The sequence below is a fragment of the Stegastes partitus genome, unplaced genomic scaffold, assembly GCF_000690725.1.
Source record: "Stegastes partitus isolate 25-593 unplaced genomic scaffold, Stegastes_partitus-1.0.2 Scaffold801, whole genome shotgun sequence".
NCBI lineage: Eukaryota > Metazoa > Chordata > Actinopteri > Pomacentridae > Stegastes > Stegastes partitus.
Genome location: NW_007578532.1, coordinates 295,837 through 322,162, shown reverse-complemented (window position 1 = coordinate 322,162; position 26,326 = coordinate 295,837). Strand labels below are relative to the sequence as shown.

Genomic DNA, 26,326 nt, shown 5'->3' with positions numbered 1-26,326 from the left:
CTGCGCCACCTTGCAGCCCCGGGGAAAGGGCCATGAGCGGGATTCGAACTCATGACCTCCACATTGGGACTGTAGCCCTGCACATGGACGCCAGCTCAACCAGGTGAGCTATAGCGGCGTGGAATTAAAAAACAAACAAAAAAGAAACGTATAAAATATCTTTAAAGGAGCTGTTTGATGCTACGTACACAACCAGCTCCCTCTGTAAGATGTTATAGATTATATAACCAAAACATATGTGATGAACTGATGAAGCCTCTTGGATAAGAGGTGAAACGTCTTCAAGAAACTCAAGCAAGTCCAGTTGCTATGATTAATCTACCAGAATAACCGTGACCTGGATGACTGAGAATCTTCACAGATGTGGGGCCTTGATGTCTTCTGAGGGTCCCCTGATTTAGGGCTGCTGATTATCAATAATCAAGAAATACTCTTGCTGTAATAATGTGTCAAAACATGAATAACACAAACCCCAACAGGAAAGTGTTAACAGGCTGTTCCTGGTGATGTTATTAGTGGCGCTGTGGGCGAGACATTGTTGAAGATCACAGATTGATGACTACAGATAATGAGAGGCGGCTACATCAGAGCCCAAGAAGCACATTTTTTTTAAAACTTGATTTATTAAATCAGGAATTTGTAAATGAAATTAACAACACTGATGACTTGGAAAATGCTGAATACCGGATCCAGTAATCACCCAGACTGATGATGACATACAGTAATTCTGTAGTGAGTTTCTGTGGAGCTCCTGTCTCCTGCTGAGGAGATTCTTGAACACAGAAGATCAATAGTGTTAAATTACATTATGTTTTTCAGGTGTTCCTATTATTATGTCCACTGTTTGAAGGGCTCTTAGCAAGGCTGACTTCTTGGTCACATCTACCCAATATATTTAGAATATGTTGGAAAAATCCAGACGAAATGTTTCTCAGGATTGTGACCATATTCCCACAGTTGGGATGTGGATACTTCCTGAAACCAGAGGCCACACCTCAACACACCAGATCTCCTCCACGGCAGCACATCTGTACCGTTTGGAGGAGAGACGTGATGAATCATGGTTCCTACCTGCAGCGGTCGCACTGGGCAGATCGGACACGGTGATGAGCGGAGGGAAATTGATACTGGGCGGGTCGTCCACATCAGCCTCCGGACCGTCGGCCATGCTGCTCCGATGTCACCCACCGACCTGGAACTGAGCTGCGGCGGAGGCTCGACACAAACAGCCCGAACAGGAGAAAACCGACGATCTAGATCAGACAAGAGCCATGAAAATAAACAAACGTGACTGTGTGGATGGAGGCGTCTGCTCGCTCCGCTGCGATACTTCCTGACTGCGCTCAGCGCACTTAAAGGGGAAGCGCTGCGTAAAGGCGCTGCTGCAGCTCAGTGTGGCTGCAAAACGCTGTAACACCTTATACAAGACCCTACAACGCAGAATAACAGGACGTAATAAATAAAGAACCAATAAACGATTTTTAAAAAAGAGCGTTTTGAGCTAAACATTTAGATAGAAAGCTGCGTAATACTATAATAAAACCAGCAAATATTTAAGAATCTAAGAACGATTCCCAGTCAGGGAAATATAAGCATCTTTAAGGATTTGTTAATTTTAATGAATTAATCATCTATATTTTATGCTGTTTTAAATCCTTGTCCAAGCTGCCTGGCAGGGCCGGAGCCAGGATGTAGCCCTGGGTGGCCACCTCAGGCCAAAGTCTGGCCACCAGTAGAGAAGCTCATAAAGCCTTGATTGTGCTTCAGTGCAGATGCACACATTGACTTGTACTTGTTGGTGTTATACTACTTTTCTAGTTTGTTCTGAGTCCGCTTGGAAAACGCTGATGCAAACGCATGCAGGAGGTTGTACCAACGTTGTCCATGCGTACACTCACGCTGTTGTCCTCGGAGCAAAGTTGTGTGGACACAAAGTCTGGCCTGCCGCAAACATCCACAGAGGGCCTGGACTGTTGGGGAGATGGCAAAATAGACATAAAGCCATGCGTACTCACAGACATAGAAAGTATAACATCAGCCTTTAGGAGATACCATAGAACTGGAGTTATGTCATAATGTTATTAGGAGAGTTATATCAATTCTTAAAAAAGCAGCATTTGGAACATCTGTTTATTCTAGTCAGCTGTGAGCTACATTAAAAGCTTTTTATCTGTGAGTCCTCATGGTGCATTTCTGCCTTCATAAGCAAATCATATAAGTGATCAAAGAAAATTAGCTGTTTGGCCAACAGGGATTAGACATAAAAAATAATAATGAGATTTGAGTTTCTGTACTAATTATTTCGTCATTGTGTTGGCCAAAAAGACATCACATTTAATTATGCTGAGTCTAAAATTGTGATGTGTCAGAGTATTTGGAGTTAGTTGGACGCAAAATATCCCATAAATCTGACTCGCAGTCTGACTATTCAAGCTCACATCCAAGAAGACCATTTAAAAGGCCAAAGAGCAGTTCAGACGAGTGATCCAGGTCAGGTTTGTACTTTGCACTGTATTGTATATCCAAGTTTATGTGTGTTCGTGAGGAAGACGTTCTGTTTGGCTGATAGTAGAGTAGGTATTCCGGGTAAGTGCAAAATGAATACCTAAAACGTACCGCCAAGTCTCTTTTAACTATCAGTGCGTGCCGAGTAGTTTTTGGGTGGGTAACATACACCAGGGAGGCATGCAGGCATGGCTCTGTGCTGCCTGATGACAGACACCGAGATCCTAGTGGTGCTCTAAAAATAAATGACAGGTCAACGGAGACATGTGTCCCTATAAGTGGACATTTTGCTTACAGGCTTTCAGCTCAGCACATAAAAAGGCTGTTTATAGTGGAAAAAGAAACGGATTGGTGAAGGATACAGTAAGTCACTGTAGCCCACAATGTGACACACAACAATGCACAGGTTAGCCCCCACTGAGTACAACACACACAACAATAACCGTTTAATAATGACTTAAGGCCGTGTGGTTAACTTTCAGGATTAAAGTTGCAAAACTGATTAGGCCTCTCAGTTTGGCCTCACTTGAAGATTAGTGGGGAAACTGCAGACCGTGAAAGTGAAAGGTGTGGTCACTCATTAGCAGCACAAACCTTTGTGAAATTCAAAGGCTATAATGAACAGAGTTCACCAGTAAAGAGGCTGCCATGTCTTCTTCTTTGTGGAGCTGTCCTGTTTAAAGGTAAACGCAGATGGATAGTTGAGCTTTCCCTTCGTTGGACTGTGCTGAATTTCTTAATCCACCTGTTGAGACTGGGGCCAGTGTATTCGCTGAAAGCAGGTGTCACGCCTTCTGTAAAGGGGCCTTCAGCTAAATCTCCAATTTGTGTCACAAATGTTCTGTCCAAATCTCGCCTAATCACTGCTAGAGGGGCTTCCTGAAATGTTTTGTGTTGTGCAGCTGTTGGCTTGCCAGAGAAAAGTTTTACTTCTGTCGTGCTGATCGAAGCTTCAAAAGAACAGAGCACGGCCAGTTACCACAAGGACGTCACATAAAGTCCTACATGAAAAATTACAAACCAGGGTTAATATCATTTTACTTATAATGTAACTCGAGCAATCAAGACCTCTCATTAAACTGCCAATTTTAAGGCCAACTTTACTTTAAGTCTGTACTTTTCTCTTAACTCAACAGCTCACCACTCCCAGCTATTAAACATATAAAGAGGAGACAAATATTTATTGAAACGTAACCATTTATTTCACTCCACTACAAAATTATAGAATTATTTGAACTATGATACAGTCTCCACATATACATAATGTACAGTTTAAAGAAAACGTGAGGGCGTGATACAGATAATGTACAGTTTAAATGGTCCTTTTTTAGCATGTGAGCATGCAGGTTCCCGCTTTTCCAGTTTTGAAATGACATTTTTCAATTTAAGTTTGTTTGACTCCACATAATACTGATATGAAAATGGAGTAAAATTAAACAAAAATGATAGCACATGATGACTACTGAATCCTTATAGGAAATAGCTCTGCATCCCTTAAAGACATGAGTGAAAATATAGTTTTTCTAATAACCATTATTGCCCATGAACACATCTAATCTCAAAATTTGTCTGTCAGAAGCTAGAAATGTCTTCCCCTGTCCATTTACAAATCTGTTCTTCAGTTAGACCAGGCGACAACATGGGCAGCATCAGAGAACATATTCATGCTCTCAGCACAGATGTTGTGTCACGATACTTTTAGCAACCCAATGGTCTGACAAGGCGGTGGGAGTGGAAACCCCAGTCTGGGAAGAAAAACATTTTTGGAAATATAATCTATGGTAGAAAAGATAGAAGAGTCACGGTGAAGCATGTGTGGTCACCACATTCACACATGAACTCATGGAACTTGTTTTGTTACTACTGCATTCAGTGGTCGTTATGGGATCACCGTCAGTCCAACCACGAGTTCACAGCAAGCGTCATTTAAAAAAAATAGTTTTCTGTAAACACTGTGAGTCCAGATCTTCTGGGAGGCAAACGTAGCAACTGCATGTGTATTAATGAGAGTGTAAAATTACATTTTTTAAATGTGGTAACTGCATTTTCATTCAGGATGAGATAGGCCACTATGTCAGGAAACATTTGTATTTCATCTACCCCCAGAATACAATCACATGTTTCCATAACTGGAATGTTGAGGAGAAATGGGTCAGCGGCTACTTTCAGTCTCACATCTCTACGATCCAATCTCTTACGACAATTGTCAGTCTAGTATTGCTTCATATTTTTAGTGTTAGCTACATGTGTGAAGTATATTTCTTTTAGGTTTCAAAATGAGCTAATAAAATATTGTCTTGTATTGTTTTCGTTTATAAAGACAGTTCTCAAAAAGTTACATCCAACCAAACGTAGTCTCCGTCTCAAAACAGGAACCGTTTGGCAAATCCTACAGCACAAACAGATAACCGAGATGGTGGCTTTCCTGCATGCTCACGGCGAGGAGAATGGACATATGCTTTACTGGTTTCCCTGAAAGTACATAAAAGTAGTGTGTCTATTATAGTTTTTATAAGCTAGGCGTAGGAGAGAGAAGAAAGAATCCTAACACGGATTACTTGCCAAAAAGCTTTTTCTAAAATAAAAAAAAAAAATCCAAAGTTACATCCTCTAATCATATTTATGTCAAAGTGCAGCAGTGCTTCAAAAGTGGAAGAGTGAATAAGGTAACAAAGACGAACTGCGAAGAAAGAAAGCTCAGCATGTGAACAAAAAATCTAAAGACTAATTTAAACCAAGATATCACAGTTATGTAACATACATTTCAGTCAATTAGGCCACCAGGACCCTCCACAGGAATCCTGGTGTTCTCCAAGCAAGAGGGAAAATGTATTTTCGCCTGCTTTCAATCAGCTGAACGTGCCATGAGGTTGTGTAATTATTGTTGTGTATTTAGTCCAATAGCACTATAGCAGGTGCAATTAGCATCATGGAAAACGAGCAGAATCAGAAAGCAAGCCCGCTAATGACTCAGTATGTTACAAGTCCTCACAACAAGAAAAAACTGCCGCCACAACCTAAAACCTGAAACACATTTTGAATGTGGTCTAATGGTGACTGGATGTGCAGCTTAACCAAGCATTCATAACTATCTACTCCAACTTCCAAATCATGAGCTGGGCACTGGCTCGTACTGAAAGGCACATTACAGAACAAGGGCCGACGAGGTCAGCGTGCAGAGCAGGAAGATGATTTGTATGTATTCATCCGTCAGCCTCATCAGCTGACACATCTCCAACACCACCATCCACTACTTCAAAGCCATCACCCAGTTATTTGTGATGAGTGACCTCTTGACCATTGAGTGGTTGTTTGATTCACCAATATCTTACTCCCACCCCCTTGATGTGCAGGAATACATATGGGTCCATCCCCTGTTCTGACAGGAAAACCGAAAAGTGCAGTGTTTGGTCCCGTCTCACATCATCTCCACGACAACAGGCCTTGACAACATTCTGTACGAGAAACTGCGAATGCCTAAATGTTCAGTGCATTTTTATTGGATTTTCTTTGTAGACCTTGTTTGTCATTCAGGTGCTGGATGAGAAGTTGATTCCAGTCACCATCTTCTGGATCTTCTCTTCATTCTTCAGTATGTTGGACCTTACAGCACAAATCTTGTCGTGCTGGTCATTGATCAGCTGCTCCAGCTCAGCCAGTTCTGCTTTGAGAGGTTCCACTGCATGGTCTGTCGCTCTGCAGGACATACAAGCACGCATACACACAAAAAAGGGATAATTAATTGTTTGTGTAAAATTATATATAAAAAAATAGAGAACCTGCCTACAATGACAAAGCTTTTATTGATAAGTCCTCATATTAAAAAAGCTACCTCAGAGTTGTTTATCTCATCATTTAAGTATAGCAGTGATTACTTTAACGCGTCAGATTCTGAGAGAAAAGAAGGCTGAAGAGTGACACACATTGTGGAAAAACTGCATGTGAAGTGTTTATATTTCTGTCTGTCAGCATAGCAAGAGAAACTACATTTCTATATATCTTGAAAGTAGCGCTAAAAATTAAGAACTGGAATCAGTAATAGAAAAGATTGCACCCTGGCATGAAAAGATGAGTCTACATATGAACTCGTGCTGCACATTAGAGGAACTGTACTGAAAGCATGTTGTGTATGCGTCAACCCAACCTCTGCTCCTGCAGCAGGGCCTGTGCGTGCTCCTTGTTCTCTTTCCGCCAGGTGTGCAGCTCGGCCTGCATGGCATCCATGTCCTCCTGGATGTAGTCCATGATCTTACCCAAAGGCAGGGAACTGCGGCACACCATCTGAATGGACGAGCGCAGCCGCTCAATCTCCCTCGTCACCATGTCCCGCTCCTTCTTCCGAGCCGCTTCGGACACCAAGTTCTGAAAGTGAAGTTTGTGTGATGAGTGAACCTTCAAAGCAGGCAAACATTGCGTTCTGCGAGCGCGCGTGTTGCTATTTGAGGAATGATTAAAGGGAACTTCTGGTATAATTTCATGAACAGGTTCAAGAACAAAGTCTCAACAGGCAAAGAAAGTACGTTTTTATACGATCTGCATGATTTAGCACTCTGCACTATATCAAACAGCTGTAGGAACACATAAAACACACACAGAAATCACTTGAGCGTCCCTAGACCAAAACATAATAAACTCTCTTTAGGAATTCCACCTTTTCCAGCAAAGTCTCAAATGCCCACAACCAGAGCAAGGCTGCATTTAGTGGTTTAGGATTTCAAGGCTAAAAATGTTAAGCAGGAATTCTACCAACCTAGCTGTATATATAAAGATCAAACATGCTGCTGAATTGTGTTGGCCAAAGTGGGGGGGACTGGCTGGCTGGCTGGTGAAGGCTTCCAGTTTATGGTGTGCGGCTGAAGGGGGTGGTGGGGGGTGGGGGGGTTCGCTTTATCCCAATTACACTCGGTCCCTTGATGACAAAAAGGAGGGGAAGGTATCAGGGAAGGACCTCCCTTGGCAAGGAGCAAACCCAAGGATGTTTGCTCAGCTGGGCTTCGCAAGGCCTGCGTGTGTGATGGTGAAAGCACTCAGTATTGCAACCCTCAAGCCACACACAGAAACATACACACAGACACACACACACACACCTACAAACACCAACCAGAGGATCAGTCAAAGCATACAGTGAACACACATAACCCCCACCCGCAATCTTGGTCTTTAAGTCTTGTTTATTTTAGTAACAGGCTGTGGCAGCGGGGTTATTTTACTACAGTATTGAGTAACAACTACTACACTTATGCCTCCTTTCAAGTTCAACTCTGGGCCCAAATTATACTATTTGGCTCCAGACTGGAGCACCTGCCTTCACGAAGCGGCCGAATTCGAACTCGCAACAGTGTGCAAACTAAATGACAGCTTCCTCTTAAAAACACACAATCTGTCACAGAGGCCGCTCGGGTAGCAGGCCGCATATGCTTGACATAGCTGGCGCGCACAGCGTTTGTCTTATCAAGCCATCTCTTAAAACAAACCAAAAAAAAAACGCTAAGTAATTACAATTTTGAAAGGCAGCTTGACTAGACAAGACCACACTGCAGGAATGACACCGAACATTATTGTTTGCCACCATTTCTCGTCAGGAAGCAAGTACAAATTTCTGACAACCTCAGTCTGTTACCCGTTTGTAGTGGCTCAAGAGTGTGAAGGTTGAAATGCCTTGGCCCAGTGGTCCCCCAGCAAGGTGGGTGGCTTTCCACTGGGCGTCATGAACCCTGCAGCTAGACAAATACTCTATGGCTCATTCGGCTTGCCTGGCTGCGGTTTAGTCTGCATAGCCCAGACGGAACCCATGGCTTCATTCTATTTGCCGTCCCCTTGCTACCTCAGTCCCCCCCACCTTCCCCTTCTCTGTTGGAAAATAAAAAACTTGGCGTGAAAACATGACCCCTTGTTCATGTGCACTCTGCCTGGGTAGATATAAATCACAGCTTTATGGAGGTCTCTGTCAGGGTCTACGAGACCTGTGTGCTCCTAGTTTTCCTTTTTCTCACCCAGATCACAGAACAATATTTAGACGTGGTGACCACAGAGGAGTAGGAGGTGAGAGAGGAGGAAGAGGGACAGGTTTTCCCATTATCTTAGTCAGCGATGAAAGCCTCAGGAACTGGGGAAGACACAGCCTTTGGCCGCTGCTAGAAAAGTGGAACTGGATTAGTAGGATCAAGAAGAAGTCTTGAGTTTTATACCTACATGGTTTTTTTTTTTTTTTTTTACATATTGCCATATTTCCATAGTGTGAAAGTGCCTATATGATGATAAATTTAAACTTGTTTCATCACCTGTTGAGGGGATTTCCTTTACTTTAACTAAATACTTAGGTTGCCTTCCCAGGCGCGTCCACAGAATGAAAATACGCTCTAACTCTACAACGTGCAGTTCAGTGTGAAATTCACCCAGTCATCACATGCCTAATCAGCTTAATTAGGAAATGCGTGCAAAAATGTGATTTATGGACTGCTTGTGGGGATTTTCTGGAGAAAAAAACATTCTTCAAAGTACCCTCTGACAAGAAAAATAGCAAGCAAGCATAGAACCTGTCAGAGCCATAGAAACCTTTGGGGTGTCATTAACTGGGAAAACAATGATTTAGACACTAGCTGTCCAGCTGATGGCGAGTGAGCAGCTTCTCTTATGAAGAGGTTAAACCTGTTTCCTGTAACCTCATTCATTACTGCTGATTTATCTGATTATATTTAGTCAAGAAAAGGATAGGAAACAAATGTAAAAGCCTTTCTGCTACATCCACAATCAAGTTGAGTCAAATTAAGTATAAACTGAGGTGGTCACAGTAAGCAAGCTCAAATGCTGAAGACTCTTTGTGAACTTAAGGGAAATAACTCAGATAATCACACACACCAAAGGTTTCGTAAGTAAGTTATAGATAGTTGTATTATTAGACCACATAGAACAACTGTAGAGCTTCTGTGGACAACTCTCCTGGCTACTGGGACCTGTTATATGAAGCAAGTTTGGCATACTCAGGATATCTTTTTGTCATCTGGCTTCACTAAACCAAACAGCCGCAGTCAGTCTAAGCAGTCAAGCGATGCTGGTTATCAGCTTGTGAAGTCAACCCAGGTTTTCTGAACCTTGCTATCACATAAAAGGGTAGGTGTTGGCACCAGATGACCAATCACAAACATAAGCAGCATTTCACATAGGAAGAACAAACTAGGATCCTAAACCAATATGAGGAAATTGAAAATATATACATGATACGGGCACAACTGCTACAGCCAAAGCCAGGAAGGAAATCTGGCAAAGTAAGCCGACTCAGTAAATGCGACGTTAGCAGGATATCGATGTCACTGCCCGTATAAGATGTGACTACAATCAGTTTGGGTATTCTATTAAATTATTGTATTACTTTAATGTATTCCAAGACAATTGTAGTCTTCTTTTTTTCAGCTGCAAGTCAAAACACGTAAAACAATCTTGGGATCAAGCATGGAACAAAAACAGAGGTCAGACCAGTAAGGATACTTATAAGACCAACAGGTACAAGGCTTTCATACCTTCATCAGTCAAATACAAAGACATGCAGGACAATAAAATGTCTTAGAAACTACTTGCAGCTCTGAAAACTCTTGCCCTCTTCAGAGACCTTCTCACTTTTCCTGAAAAATAAAGGGTTAACCTATAGTCGGGGCATCGAAAGAGAATTAGCTCTGAACGTTGTTGAAGGGCTTCCTTGCGATTTTGCATGAAGGGCCATTCAAAAGTCTTGCTAGATCATAAAAATAGTTTGGAGTCAGTGAGGTGAGGAGAAAAGCGATGAGGTTACAGGATGTTGTTACAAGGTCACTGTAGCCCCTTGGGGAGACGAGGGGGATCGCCACCCTGGGGTACGGGGTGAACTAAAAGGAAACTTTCAAAGAACCACAGGCTACACTGCAGTAAAAGAAAATGGAAACTGTATTTTAAAAGGGTCCTTAATCTTTACAACGTCGTCATAGAGAGAAACAGAAGTTTTGAAGGTCTGAAGGTTTGCAATATGTCGTCAAGATTGCGATGTGGCTAGAAAACAAATGATTGCTGCCTTTAGGTAGTAGCACTAAGTGCTCATAAAGCCGACCAAATTCTTCCAACAGGTCAATCCGACCGCTACAAAACTAATACGACTAATGGTATGCCACAGGGTCATTTCCTTATGTTTCTACAAAAAAAAAAAAAAAAAGCTGGATGTTTATGAAGACACAGAGGTCTGCAGAGAGTAGTATTTATTTTCTTGACAATTCTGCAGAGAGTATTCTGGCCCTTCTCCTCCGTGACTCTCACTCAACAGCCATCCATTTGTATGCCACAGGGTTTATTTATACATTACAAACCTTCATCAAGGCTAATTTGATGGGGTAAAGAAAGGGGGAAAGGAGTACACAAAAATTCTTATGAAAACGCAGCTGTTGCAAAGGGCAGATTCTGTCTAAATAAAAAGAGAAGTATCTTGGAATAATATACAAGGCCGCCGGGGGGTCATGAGGAAGGTCACCCCCATAAATATACAGCAAATACTTCAGTCGCACACACTGGTGGAACGTTGCAAAATACAGTCGCTTGACTGTTTGAAAGTTCCCTCTATTTACATCTGTACCACAAGAGCGAAATTTAGGAACGACAAAGACCAGAAATCACAGTTGAGATTAAATAAAAACTTAATTTCCATGAATTATACAAAATGTTACACAGGCCAACATTTTTCTCCTGAACTTGATTCTAAACCAGAGGGGTTTGTGAGTTAGTCAGAAACTGTGTTTTGATAAACACCAGCATTAAGAAATGAATTGCAGCAGCTGCAATTTTAAACCAGTCAAACCACAGAGAATGAGGAAGCTCAATATTTACATTTTTGTCGCTGCGTGTTTTACCATGATTACAATAATAAAAAAAAATTTCAAAAACGACTCCATTAGGCTGACCTCTCCACCCTTTCATGTCAGGAAGGAAGTCATTATAGTTCTTTATACAGCTGACGAGGCGAGGCCAATAATGATGGAGGGGTGGACTGAACAGTTCACAGTTCCTATGTGCAGACATACCTGCACTAAGCTGCCCTGCAGATCATACAGGATGCTTTGAAATGAGGGTCTGGAGCCCCTGAAAATGGAGGAGGCTGCATTAACAAAATTAGGATAAACTCTACAAGCTCAGGTTACGCAAAGAGCTCTGCTGCTCTGTTGGATGTTTTGCCTGTGTGTATCCGTTACTATATTTAACACACATAAAGTTTGTTAAATGTCAGGCCTACAAATTCCAGCTGAGCTATTTCAGTTTACTTCTAATTAAGCTACAACAACTACAGGTGTGAGTTATGAGGGATGATGTCTGAGGCCGCAGCTAGGAAGAGATAGATCACGGGCCTTTCTGCATGAGTGACATTCCAAAACAGTGCATCAATCAGAGTCAGGGTGGTCAGCTAGGAAGGGATGCAGGGAGAGTATGCCTCAGTGAAGTGGACCACCCAAAGCAGACAGCATACACCACCTCACACCACGGAGTACAGACCAAACTGTAAGCTTCACACTGTTTCATACTCCAAATATTGATGAAAGACCGCTCTCTCTGGCTGATAAACAGGCTGACAGGAGGGACTCCGTGAGCAATAGCAGCAACGTGCCACCTCAAGAAACCTTGTCTGTTATGCCTAAATCAAAGAGGAGATGGGAGCGAAGACGAAACCTTACTGGTACCCCCATTGGTAGAAGTGTGAACAGAAAACCAGCTCAAGAGCTAGTCCCCAAGATGGCAGATGCCTTCTAACTGTGCACAGAACAGAGTCTGGAACCAAAACAGATTAAGCATATCTAAAATATTGAGCAACCCAAGAAAACAAGCTCATTTTGCTCCAGACATCTTGATGTGTGTATCAGTTGTGTGTGGGCTGTTAAGGGCCATACTTGCTTGTCTGATTATTAGCCCCTCAGCTTCACTGAAGGGGAACATTTTTGTGGTTTTTTAGGCAGTGCAATTACACCTCCCCATTCCATTTGTTTATATCTTTCTTTTGATAATAACCAGTGCTGCACTGGGGGTTCAGTGTGGTCAAAGCATGTTCCCTAGGAACAAGCTTTGCAAAAGGAATTGCTGATAGATGTGGTTGAGATGTTTAAATTGGGTTCCAAGTCACTGATACTGATCGTTTGGACAGAACTGGAGTAATAGTGCCCTCTAGTGGCAATATATATATATATTTTTTAAAAACTACTGAACACAATACATACCTGTTCTTTAGATTTGGGGGAAGATGGCGACAACTCGTAGTCTTTCTTTGTCTCAAGGATCTTTTTCACAAGACCACCTACAGCAAGAGAAACCGTGAAAAGGAAAGTGAAAGATTTATTTCCACAAACTATTAAGTGTGTCAGTATTTCATCAAGATGAGGAATTAGGGTGAAATGTAGTGCTACTGGGCTTTTGAAATAAACAAACTGATAATAATATGAAACAATGAAAATGAAAAAACGTACCGTGTTTCTCTTCACTGTCTACTTCTTGTGTAGGTTGCTGTAACAGAGAAAAAATAGATATTCAACTATTTCAGGCTTCTGTTTTTCTGTGAAGTCACTGTTCAAGTCACTTACCACCTCTATTTCAGGAGCATCTGCAGGTGGAGGGACTGTTTCCTCCACAAGAAATTGCTCATCTTCGTCCTCCTCATCCTCAGACAGCCTCTTCCCGTCCAAGATGACAGGTGCTGAGGGCTTGGCACTAGACAGCCTAAAAAACAAACACAGAGCTTGAGCTGAAATTGTATTTAGCAGACATAGAGACGGGTGACATCTTAAAGGAAAACCCCTGACCCTTTCAGAGAAGGGATCCGAATGGCTCTCTAATGCTGTGAAGTGCATTTTGCTGTCATGCTTTGGATCCATGTGTCCCCTTAGAGGACGTTCAGGGACGGGTCACTGCAAATCAATACGAAGTTGCTCTGAAGGATCACCTTTATTTAACGAAGAAACCTTTCTTTCCTGATGAGAGTGCGTTCTTCTAAGATGGAGTCCCTGAATGGTTTGAGGATTTGTAAAAGATGTGAATCATGTGCTGTTGCCTTCACGGTCACTAGATCCAGTTGAAATTCTACTAGAGATTTTGGACCAAATGAGGAAAAATCTTTTGCAAGAATGTTGTTTTGTGGAGAATCAACCCTGAGGTGCATGTTGAGGACAATTTAATCCTGCAGAACTGTTCCAAACACTACCTTCATTGAGGGAATTTACTCTGTTTGGTTTGACCAATTGCAATCGATGCGCAGACAAGACTACTAATTATTTCACGAAGAGAAGGAATCTCTGGTCATGTATAGTATAAATGCGTTTAAAAAAACCGTCACCTCTCAGCTGGGGTCACATCACTGTAGCTTTCTTGTCTCTTGACTCGAGGAGGTGCTGGTCGAGCGCTGCTTGGCCGTGCTATTCGTCTGCTGCTGTTGAAAGAAGAAAAAAAAAAAAAACGTGTTAACAGCTCTCTGAGATTTGCCAAATGTCTACTTTGTGACAGCTACACTGAGTCATTCAGATTGTAGGGGGATAATTGTTGCTCTGGACAATATTCACAATATTAGTAACAGCTGCTGTATCACAGCTGCCCAACCAACCAATCATAACAGAGCAGTCATTTGAAAGGCAAAACTTTCCAAACTGAAATCTGCTGGAACAGATCTTGGATCGATCCCTGGGCAACCGTTCAAAAGCAAAATTGACCCCAATTTTATATTAAAAAAACACTACACGATATTACGCAATGTAATAACACCACATATAAAATCCTGTCAGCTTCTTTCTCATATTTTTACTGAAACAAATGAACTTTCTGAGCTTCATCAGTATTTTATGCATCATACGACTATAATACAATGTTGTTTTATATATTGTTTAGGCTGGTCATACTGTGCAGAGCTCGACGTACGTGCATGTTTGTCTGACAAAACCAAAAGCAGCTTAAGCAGCAGAAGAAAACTCTTTGTGATGATTAACTTGAGCAGTGCTTTTTGCATGTAAGAAATAATGGTTTATAGCACCCTGTACAGCGCTTCAGCAAAGTGTTTTTAAAGTGAGTGATGGCTTAGTGTTGACAGACCTGGAGGTCATGTCAGATGGCACTGAGGATCCTCCAGTGTCTCCATTTTCCTGGGGGACAGGTCTCTGGGCTAACTGAGCATCTCCATCTGTGAAAGAAAACCAATCCCTAGTGGTTAGCGTGATGTAATACAGTAAAGATCACAGCTGTGCTAAGCAAAACACTGCTCGAACAAGTATGGACCAATATCCTTCTGTCGTCTTAAATGGTACCATTCTGAAAATGCAAAATTCAGTTATACAACTACTACTGCCTTCTCGGATTTACGTCCAGCCCAAGGACGTTCTCCGCTGAGTGCTCCAAACTAAAACTACCTATAATTCTTCATGTGCTTTAAAAGTTAACCCAACACCCACTGGTAATCTTGTTTTTGTAGACCTCCAGCAGCTTCACTTCTCAGCTGAATGGAGTAATGTACAGTATACTGTTGGGTGTGGCTGTAGGTGCAATGGAACATATCTGACCACACTCAGCTTCAACAACCCATGATCCTGAGTGTGGTCAGAAGTAAAACAGGTTTAAAATGTCCAACCAAAGAGCAGAGGCAACTCAAAGAAGAAGGTTGCCAGGAGGGGCAATTGTCACTCCAGTGGCCACAATAGATGCAACAGGTCAGGTTCTTTCACTGAAACTCTTATGTTCCAGTTTACTGCTGAAGCTGCACAAAGCCACCTGTCCATCTCACGCTCCATTTTTCCATCACTCATGAACAAGATCCTGAGATTTTAAAATCTCCTTTGATTTGGACAGCAAATCCCAAAACCTGTTTTGGCATTTCATAGCAGGATACTGGCAGCAGTGACATTTTTTGTGAGTATGGATGCATTACAGAATCTGACACCTTTTATCAATATAGTAACCACCGAGTTATGGCAAAACGTATCTGAGTACAATAAAAATGCAATTTATTATACCCTAAGTCTCTGTGGTTTGAAAAACTATCATCACACATGGGCAGAATTTTAAGTATTGCAAAAAAAAAACAACTATGGCTGTCTTGCCTGTAGGTAAACTTTTCCCCAACTAATACTCTGCAGCATCTCGTTTCCAGGGCTATTTCAGGTTACCCAAGTCACATAATGTGAACTGTTCCTGGATTAGTCTATGCAAATCAGACAAATTTTACCAGTTAGTCAAGAAAGTATATAAGGATGTTTCTTCACCGTCATGTGTACATAGTTTTCAACTATGCTCTATACCACAACAGTGTAAGATTGTCAGTGGCCCCATCTTGCAAAAAATCTGCTGGTGCTCCTTCCAAAGAATCTTTATTTTAACAAACTTTAAAATCTAAGTGGGCAGGCAGTTTTATTACCCTCAGATTGAACACAAATCTCCACACACAGAACATTCTCGCACAGTGCTCTTGTTAACTTGGTGGCTCCACTTGCTTGTGATAAATGGGTAAACATTGCTCTCTTCAAACCATTACAGCCTTCTGTTTATTATCAAAAACGTCTTTTTCCTTTGCGGCCAAGCGCTCGCTGAAAGGGATTTGTTGAAAAAATAAAATAATATATAATAAGGTCTTGACCTTACGATGAAACGTGTCCTGAGATGACTTGTGTTGAGACTCGGCACTACGATTAAACTGAACTGTACTGAATAGAAGACAATTCTTCCCCGTACATGCCTTGTATTCTATTTCAAGTTTAGGTTGGGTCAGGCACCATTCCAACAGCAGACCTGTAAAGCTTGTTTAGACAGGGTATCTAATTCCAGGATTTGCATATAAAACTTGACTGACTTGCTCAGATGCTTTAGCAATGAATATCACGGTTTTTAATCATTGAGTGAGTCATTCAGGGAGCCAGTAACTTACTGGACTCACTGTCTGACTCAGTGTGGAGCCTGAATCCAAATTAGCATTCTGACATTTTGGGAGAGCATTTCACTGCCACCTAACCCTGAGGTAGATTAGAAAACTGACTCATATTATTTCACTGTAGGTTTCATAGTAAATGCGGGTTATTTTGTTAATTTAATTTTAAAACTATTTTATGTTCTTTGCATGGAACTAACAATGGGTACAGAAGCCCAGCATTGAACAAGTCCCAGGGCTAAAATACTGAAGACCAGAGGACCAATAAACTCCAGCATTCCTGATTATGCTATTGGTGCTAAAGGCATGAAGGAAATAGCTTTCACATTCATTAATTTTACATAGCATATTTTATCTTACCAACTTTATTTCAGTTTTAGAGTAATGACGAAGTTTTGCTATTTTCAAAGTCCCTTGATTTAATTTCATCTGTTCTCTGACTGAATGCTGGTGTCTTGACTAAAACTATGCTGCACAGAAGTCAATACTGTCAAATAAAGTGCCCTACATTCAACCTTTACACCTAAAAGTGAAGGATAAACGACAGGAGAGGATGTTTTTTAATACGGAGAGAAAATAAAACAATGTTAATTCTGTTCCTAGTTTGCGTCATTTATTTTCTTAAAAAATAAAACGAATCAATCAGAGTACCATTTAACGACAGGATCAATGAGCAGTATTGGTAAAAGTAGAGGTCCTGTTCAATTTAAACGATTCCCATTCCCACATGGCACTACATAAGAGAGCGAGCGAGAGAGAGGAGAGAGAACACTTACCTCCCTCACTGTCAGATTCATCTGTTGGGGAAACAAATACATCGTTAGGGTCGTTTCTAATCAGAGCACAAAGAAACACTAAAGAGCAATGTGACACGCAAAGTATGGACTAAACACAAAAACAGATAAATCAATCGGCTGCGCATCTTTGAAATATCCAATGAAGAAAGTTTTGGTTGAAACCTTATTATTAATGTCAGTTCTTTGAAGCTTTATTGTTCCTGCCAACAAAGCAGTAATGTTAATGAGTCACTCCTATCTCCCACTAAGGGAACTAGTCAACGATTTTATTAGTGGAGTGTTAATAGAACCCTGTCAACTGTAAAAATCAATTTGGATGTACTAAAAAGCCCTTCTGTCGATGACGAAAACGCAGTCCAGAGCATTACTTGAAACATCTGTGTTAACTTATCGGAGGAGACGATTGAAATAGGGTGATGGGGGTAGAATGAGGTGGTGAATGGGTGCTACCTTGACCTCCAATTTTGGGTCTCCGCCTCTGTCCTTTGGCGGAGGAAGGCCGAGGTATTCTAGCTGGACTGTCAGACTGTAAACGGAGGAAAGAAAGAAGGCAACTTCAGAAAGACAAGCACTGAAAGTCAACACACATTGATGCATTTTTATGTACAGCTCTCTATTGTGCTATCTTCTATTTTTGTATGTAAAAAAAAACCACACAATTTAAACGCTGTAAATCAAGAAGGAGGGAATGCAGCTGAGGTTAGATATACAATTAAACATATGAGATCATAGATCAGAGAAAAATAATTGGGATTTAAAACAAATATAACCAAAGTGTCATTGTTATAAAAACAAATAAAATACACTGGACAGTTTATATGAGAAGGGTCAAGCAATATAATACACTGTCCTTAAAAAGAACTAGAGTGCCAAGAAGGGTGTAGGACTGACTACTGAGAACTCTTCACAAGATAGCAACAAAGTATAGCTAGAACTGGAGATTACTGTAAATTAATTTAGTCTGGAAATCAGGTCCCCTCTGTGCTACAAAACAGGCTATGAATAATTGAACGCCTCACACCTCACTACACACCACCAAACCCGTGTTTCATCTTCAAAATGGCTATCCCACATGTGAACAAGCAAATCTGTGACCTTAGCTGTTGTACAGCTGACTCATGAAGCTCAAACATTTGTCTTACATCATTAATGAGTCTCAGAATACTCTGGATAGAGGTTTTGCATCGCAACAGTGATCCAGGCTAACAGTCACATGAACACGAGGAAAACTGTAGCGGATTGTAATTGCACTGACTTGATGAAACAGTATCTGAAATGAAAAAGAGCGACGGAGCCACGTCTACTATTACAGCAAATGAAGTTCTTACCTGGTTCTCAACTGCTTCTGTGGGCTGTACAGGTAAAGAACACAGCATTATATCATACCCACATAGATCTGTTACGCAGGTGTTACAGCAAACATGACCTCATGTCTGTTCCACACTATAGCCCAAACTAGCACCAAATCAAGCAGCTAGCCACCCCGAGGCTATTGCAATAGTCACCACATTCAAGCACTAAATTGTCTGCAATATGCAGGACTATTCTACTGATCATTTCTGCAGGCATGAATACCTCTTCATCTGGGTTTGGGTCCTTGCAAGATAAAGAGGGACAACATTGGAGCACATGTTTTCGAAAATCACTGAACAACTCTTGTTTCTTGAATTTACCGAATCATCTCACAGAAAACTCACAGATATTAAAATACGTTATCGGTGAGAAGTGCAAACTTACCGCTGGCACAGTTTTGGCTGTTTTGCTAGGCTCTTCAGGGCTGGGTTTCTGCTGTGGCTCCTCTGATACTCTCGCCTGATCACAAACACACACGCACATTGAATGGAAATGATGGCTTGTTGATGGCATTTATTATGTGACAATATGTGAGTGGAGTCAGGGGGCATACCTTGCTCTGTCCACTCTCTCCACTTCTGTTTCTTTCATCCGTGTCTTTGTGTCTCTCTTTGTCTCTATCTCTTCGTTTTTCCTTGTCTCTTTCTCTGTCTCTGTGAGGATCTCTCTCTCTTGTCCTTTCTCTGTCTTTGTCTCTCTCCTTGTCTTTTTCCCTTTCTCGATCCCTCTCTCTGTCCTTCTCCTTGTCCTTGTCCCTGACTCGTCCTTTGTCTCGCTCCCGGTCTCGACTCTTGTCTTTGTCTTTGGCGTGGTGGTCCTGTTCACCGCGGTGGTGCTTGTCGGAGCGCTCCCTGTCACGATGGTGTTCTTTCTCTCCATCTCTGCGTCGACCCTCCTGCTCTTTGGGCTGGTCCGGGTCCTTCTGGTCCCGACTGCCACTGCGTTCTGTAATCTTTTTCTTTTCCTGAAATAGTTTTTACCAACACAGTGGATAAGGACTTAATGACAGCCATTATAAAACACTGTAAAACTGATTATATGAACAAAGCCATCTCATCACCAGACTAAATGGTAAAATAGAAAATACAGTATATGTAGGATTGTGTAACAAAAAAATTGCACATTTCCAGTGGGTTGAGGACTCTCACCTCTCTGTCTGGATGACGTTCACGTCCCTCCCTATTCTCCTTGCCCTGGGACCTGGAGGTGCTGGCTTTGGTCTTTATGTCCACCTTTTCTCCTGTGACCACTCGCTTAACTGCATCCTCACTGGACATCTGCAGATCAAGCACAGAAGAGTCATTTTATCTGATGCTGTAAAGACCTGTGAGAAATAAGCTGTTGTTTGAATATTTAACAAGGACGGTAAAAAAACGCTGCGTAAAAGATCGGCCTCAAAGCATGTCGATGTGTTCAAGTGTCCTTAAGCAAAACTCTGACTGTAACATTTTTAAAAGGGACAATCTGTCGCTCATTTTGTTTTTCCTGTGGAATGAGGCAGACGAAAGGCCATAAAATAGCACTAAAAAAACACAGGGGTGCACGTAAGGTTTATTGCTCTGAAAAGATAAGAAAAGAATTGAAGAAATAAATTCGTTTTTTGCCATTTTGTTAGATTAATGGGCGATGATGTATCTGCTCAGCTGCCTTTCCTGACTGAGCCTGCTCATTATAACCGTCGTCATACTTTGAATTCACATCACTGTCAGAGCTCGACCCACGTTTGTGACATTCTCACGGTTTGTTTAGAATTTACGAGACGCTTCATACAAGCTGAAAACTCAGAAATACTATCGCAATTGTAACCACATGCCATCAAAACAGAAAACTAACATTGCAAAGGCTACGAGGAATAAATTTATATCACCAAGAATAGTCTTCAAACAGTTTAAAGAGTAACTATCCCCCAGGCATCAGCTCATCTGTTTACACTTAATCTCTGGGGTTCAATTAAAATATTTCAAAGTTTTCCCTGAGGAAGTTCGACAGTTTTCCCAAGAGCATGTTATTTTGACGTGAAAAATAACACATATTAAATTTTCTTTTTATGTAGGGCCATCATTCAATTTGGGTCTCCAGTGTAACAGACATAAACAATGAATAAATTGGAGACACTTGAGTGTGAATGTATTCCTCTAAGCGTGTGCGTGACATCTTCCAATGAGACGAACCTTGTTGAGGCAGCACTTGGCGATGGCCTGCAGCAGCTCATTGGTTTTCTCAGGCTCGTGGCCGGCGACGATGCGCGCTGGCTTTGCTGCCAGGGGCTCGCCACTCACCAGCATCACCACATCTATTGCTTTCTGGAGGAAGACTATTTTAGACTCCTTATCCTAGAAAGAAAAAAGGATGCTGTGATGATTAGGTCAGTGCACAAGAGAGATAAGAAATGGTGTGTGGTGGTGAAAGTCAAGAGCTCCAGTGGGATTATTTACCGCTGCTGTTTCAAAATATTAAACACTTGAGATTTGCACACGCAGAATTCAGCACAAGGTAGTCCTATAGTGCTATAAATCTACATAGCCTGCATTGTATTTGTAAATATAATTGGACTAACAATTACAAACTGTGTCCACCATTTTGGTTTGATTCCTCTCTTTTCTTGCTCATTCTGTTTAAAATACCAAACTATGTTTTACTTTGCAGGGGTGAATCTTAAGTTGCTACACATTATAAATGTTTCCAAGGTGTGAAATGAGCTCTGAACAGGAAATCTAGCAATTCGACATAAAATCATGAACCTCCAAAGTCCAGTGAGCAACATGTTGGCATTTACGTGGCAGCATGAAAGACAAAATGGAAAATCTGGATATAACAAGGACAGCCTTCAGAAAAGGACGAGCAAACAAGCATCCATCCCTCCTTTGGTTTAATTCCTGCATTCTTGTATGCATGTAAATAAAACAGACCTTATTCCAGACTAATGACCCAGCTAAACAGTGCCTCTAGTCTGTCAGCCTGCTGCATCTGAGAAGCCTGCCAACTGTGTAACATAAGGACATGTATCTGGTGCAACCACCTGGCCCTTCTGTGTAACATCTGATAATAGGCTGGCCTTTTCAGCGATGAGCCCTTTATGAAATTTCTATTCAGCAACACGCTCTTGCACAGGAGCTTTTAGGGCAAGTAATAAAATACATAATTGACAAAAAAAAACACTGGGGAGAAACAGCAGTCGGCAATTTATCAAAACTGGTGTGTTTCAGACACATAATGGCACGTCTAGTCCTGCAGCCTTTACTGCTGCAATGCTCTCCTTTCAGGATTACCAAACCAATGTTATATGTTACAAATTTCATAATGAAAAACACTACATGGTCTTGTGTCTTGCACCAAAATTCTTCAGCCTGTTAAATTCATCTTACAGCCTATCTTGCTATTATTTGATGCATGATCACATTCAGTGATCATGTTCAAGCTTTTTCGCAACAGAAAATAATGTCTGAGAGGGTTTGTAATATCCATGACGAGCTATCATTATCAGGATATATTAATGAAATGAATGAATGAAATGAAAAATACTTTATTCATCCCAGAAGGGAAATTCAATAATATTATATTAATATTGATTAAACCATTTTAAAAAGGAAAAGCACATTGAAAATATATCTAGTTTAAGAGCTCAAGACAGTAGTTTGAATACAAAAAATGTCCAATTGAGAATAAAATATCAGGATGTTAAACAAATTAACAACAGATCTAGGGCTTGTCCTATATTATCAAATTTTTTAAAAAGCAGCATATTCAAGAGGCCATGTGATACTACATATCCCTTTCACTGAGACTTTGAAAATGTCTCTCTCCACTTAATACATGCCAAGACACATCAATCAACTTGTGGTACCTCCTAGATAAGACCTACAGTCTTTAGAAGTCTCACCACTCAGCAGCCTGCTTGGTAATGCCCCTGGGCAGTTACTTCAGGCTAACGAGACCAGACTCCTGTCTACATGAGCAGGGAGAGAGCAATAACTGCGATTTCAAGAGTAACTGGATCACTGACTGTATTAAATCACCAGCCAAATCTGACAAAAAAAAGGCCTAAAAGTCTGGCAAACTTGCTCCACATTAAAGTTTGGTAAGCATTTTTTCCTCCACAGTTATACTTCTACTGCGCATGGACACAGTTTCATAAAATGATGCCTGAGTCAGTGCAGCAACACAATGGTAAAAAGCAGCGAACTGGCTTGTTGGGGGAAGTGCAAGACTTGTGTCATACAACGCCATCAATGGTACCACAGAATTCTCCCATAGACTGCTATTCAGGATTCTTTACATCATGTCTGCAGCAATAACACCAAACTAACATTGTTTAATTTCCAGAACTTGCCCATACAGTTGTAAGATATTGAGTTTTGAACAATAACATTCATCCGAGGTCAGCTGAGAGGACTCTTCTCCTCTTCTTGTAGCATCTTCTACTATTCCAGCAATAATCTCAGGTCAGTTCACAAACGGCAGACTTGAGTTCTGACACCTTGAGAAACCCTCTCAGTCATGTCCTGCCAGATCCTCTCACTCAAAGGGTGTTACACAGGCAGCGTGTAGAGTTACCCCCACACACAGAGGCTCTCAGACTGTTCCACGCAACGCACAGGTGACCTCATAAACAAGGCTGCTTCTTCGGACATGAAAAGCACATTAACAAAGGCAAACGAATATAGAGGAACACGATTAACTAAAGAACAGTGATACCAGCTTCGTTCAGCAGGAGACCAGAGGTAAAAGAAAAGAGAACAGCCAAACACACAGAGGACAGTCGCCTTACCTTTACACTGTCTGACTTCATTTCATTTTCTTCATACAAGCCTTTCATAAAACCAGTGGTCCTGATGACCTAAAAGTGGTGAGAAAAAATGGTTTAACAGTCAAGTCAGATCATTTTCACAACTGACTATTCCATATTTTTAAAAACACACACCATCCGCACTGTAAAATAAGTACCCAATACAGAAATCTATTTCTATAATTTCACAACATGTAATAGCAGTAGTGCTTTTTATACTACAGGGTAGCTTGCTAAACAACTATTTAAGCTTGAAAGTAGCACTCTGGTTGAAAATAAGTTTAACAGTTTGAAAATAACATTCAGACTTTACCAATTTAATTTCTGAAGTCAGACTCAGACACACTGCAAATGGGAGGAAAGGAGTCGCACATACCGACACGCTTCCCTTCATCAAATATACATGAACCTACAATGAAATATAAGACTACCCAACAGGTGGAGAGTGAGAATAAGATCTCACCTCTGTTTAGAAAAGTGAAACAGATTTTACTCTGCTTAACACCTCATGTCAAAGCAATGTGGTGTGAGTAACAACTAGCTATAAAAGAAAAAGCAGTCTTTCAATTGACATACTGTGACAAATATTTCAACTGATAAATTAGATCAAACATAATTTAGCAATGTATTAATCACAACAGAACAAAATGTCTCATGGAGCTCACACAGTCCTTCCTGTGTTATTTTATGTCGTTCTGGTAATTTTGCTGTCGTTATTCCTTCTATTACAACTCCAGTTTTTTCTACTGGTGTTTGGTTTGCCAAATTGATGCTTGTATCAAGCTGAGCTTAATTCCAGGTAGACTTTATGACATCAGTAAATCAGATGATAGTTCATAACACAGACGCATTCATTATTTAGATCTCAAAGCTGACCAGATGACAATCGTGTTGGCATTAAAAGGTTATATTGTCAGTTTTTGGTTGGAACTTCCAGTCAGGTGAGGCTTCATAAAGCTTTTGTGACATACAACATATTCTGTGGACAAATTTCTTCATGCTATCTGACTTATCCAGTCCTTGCGTGGTATAATCCCTTTATGATGTACACCAAGCAGATGAAACTAGATACTTGTGATGAGCAGTAGCTGACCCTGTAGCCGCTTTACTCTTCACCTGAGAGTTAACAGCTGCTGTGGGGTGCTCAATGATCTTAGCTACCAAGAAATCAGACATTTTACTGTGTTCATCACTCGACTACTACAGTCAGACCTTACAAAAATGTTCTAGTAAGGCTCTAAGTATACCGTTATTATATGTGTGTATCCTAACTTGTTTTGCAAGCAGCTTTGAAGAACCCAAGCTGATTTCAAGAGCAGTTAAACACTGCTTCACGTATACAGACAGCAATTACAGCACAACCTCCGTGATCTCAACGTGACGGGTTCCACAGATCAGACAAATTTATCCAACTTGGCAGTTGCAAGATTTCTCTAATTAGCCGATGGAGGACATATTGGTTTGTTGATCCTTGTGTTGGCTCAAATCGTGCCTGGCAACGACACGACGCTGTTGGCAAGGCTAGCTAAGTAGCTAACCCACGATCTAAACTTAAGGGGCTACCTAACATTTATGCTAGTGGCTAATGGGTGTTAGCTAGTCGTTGGTTTGAAATGGACAAGTGGTGAAACTGCTTGGCCAGCATCATTCGTGCTACGGCCGACTACTTCAAGGAGCAGTAACGTTGCTTAACGGTCGCTAACTTACTTGGTTAGCTTGGTTCATGCTAATGTTGGCCAGCTAACGGGTTCACATGTCCGTGTTGTAAAACAGCACAGCTCCAGCTGGTGTTAGCCTTTTTAGAAATGCAGTCAGAAGAGGTTCATGGCGCCAGTGAAACAAACGCCACTTTGCCAACATGATTGTACCGTTAGCAGTTGACACTCACCTCACTAAAGATGTCGTGCAGGTATCGAAACGGCGGCTTGCTTAGCAGTTTCTCCGTGAGAGGCGGTTTCTTTATCACTTTGCCCAGCGTTTCCTGGGTCTTCTTCACCACCGCCGCATTCATGGCAGCAGCCGAAGGTAAAGCTAAGTATTGCTAATTGAGGAGATAAAGCAAAAACTACTCGGAACTGAAAAGATTAACGGCTCTGTCGCCTGGTTGCTATGTCAATATACTGCAATCCCACAGTGCATCATTAATGAAGAGAGCGCATGCGCCCAGGGCTTACGGTTGCTAAGCACTCTTTGTGTCCATAGCAACAGTTAACAACCAGCAACAAAACTGCAAAGAGTAGATAGATAGATAGATAGATAGATAGATAGATAGATAGATAGATAGATAGATAGATAGATAGATAGATAGAAAAAAAACACAATGTAGTGCATACAAATCAACACAGTTTAAGAAAAGGTTTTTAAAAATTGTTAAAACAAATAAAAAGCAGTTCAAAAGAAATTAAAACTTAAATAAAATCAACAAAGGCTTCCAGGGGCAGTGACTTCAAATGCTGTGGGTCCTTTTAGTTTTCAGCCAGGCCCCTGAAATAGACAAAAGGCCTCTGCACGATCCCAAAATGCACACTGGTGCAAACAATATTGAAATGATCAGAAATCTAGCTTGGTGAGAGGCCATGAAGTGCCTTAAAGGTGATCAGCAAAACCTTAAAATATGTCCTAAAACAGACATTAAAGAGGCTTAAAGAAGAGTGATGTGCTTGTGTTTCTCAGTTCTGGTTTTAAAAAAAAGGATAGATTCATATAGAGATAGTTTACACTGCCTGTGCCAAATTATTGCTCACCGTTTAAGAGCAGAAGTGGGTTCAATATCATCGGGTTTATTCTGGGATAGAGCGGAGGGTTATAGCAGGATTTCATCTACCTCCCCTCACATCTTTGACACTTGCTGCAGCTCGAGCACACCAGCTCACCTGTGACACTGTAAAACTGCTCTGTATTACATAATGGCAAGTTGCAATGTTAAACTAATTCAGTCACACATGTGCCAAATAAAAACAGACTTTGTAGAATAATAGTTATACAGAA

The 26,326-nt window shown here is 41.2% G+C and overlaps 2 protein-coding genes across 3 annotated transcripts in view; both read right to left on the bottom strand.

Annotated features, from left to right (window-relative positions):
- asb1 (ankyrin repeat and SOCS box containing 1) overlaps positions 1-1,302 on the bottom strand; it is an 8,276-nt gene extending 6,974 nt beyond the window's left edge. The window contains exon 1 of the mRNA XM_008292318.1: positions 1,072-1,302. Within this exon, the coding sequence (XP_008290540.1) occupies positions 1,072-1,168 (97 nt within the window). The 5' untranslated portion in view covers positions 1,169-1,302. The remainder of the gene's footprint in view (positions 1-1,071) is intronic.
- Positions 1,303-3,684: 2,382 nt separating this feature from the next.
- On the bottom strand, positions 3,685-25,478 carry traf3ip1 (TNF receptor-associated factor 3 interacting protein 1). Of its 2 annotated transcripts, none has more exons than XM_008292319.1 (16): positions 25,227-25,478; positions 23,321-23,389; positions 20,724-20,885; positions 19,701-19,829; positions 19,106-19,516; positions 18,937-19,011; positions 18,528-18,551; positions 17,650-17,725; positions 17,179-17,199; positions 14,581-14,668; positions 13,835-13,927; positions 13,086-13,221; positions 12,972-13,008; positions 12,726-12,802; positions 6,650-6,867; positions 3,685-6,201 (listed from the first exon to the last, which is right to left on the bottom strand). In XM_008292319.1, exons 1-16 carry the CDS (start codon positions 25,347-25,349, stop codon positions 6,036-6,038), a joined length of 1,905 nt encoding a protein of 634 aa, XP_008290541.1. In that variant the 5' UTR covers positions 25,350-25,478; the 3' UTR covers positions 3,685-6,035. The 2 variants fall into 2 exon arrangements, with proteins under 2 accessions (XP_008290541.1, XP_008290542.1); XM_008292320.1 differs by having other exon boundaries at positions 13,835-13,924.
- Positions 25,479-26,326: the final 848 nt, after the last annotated feature.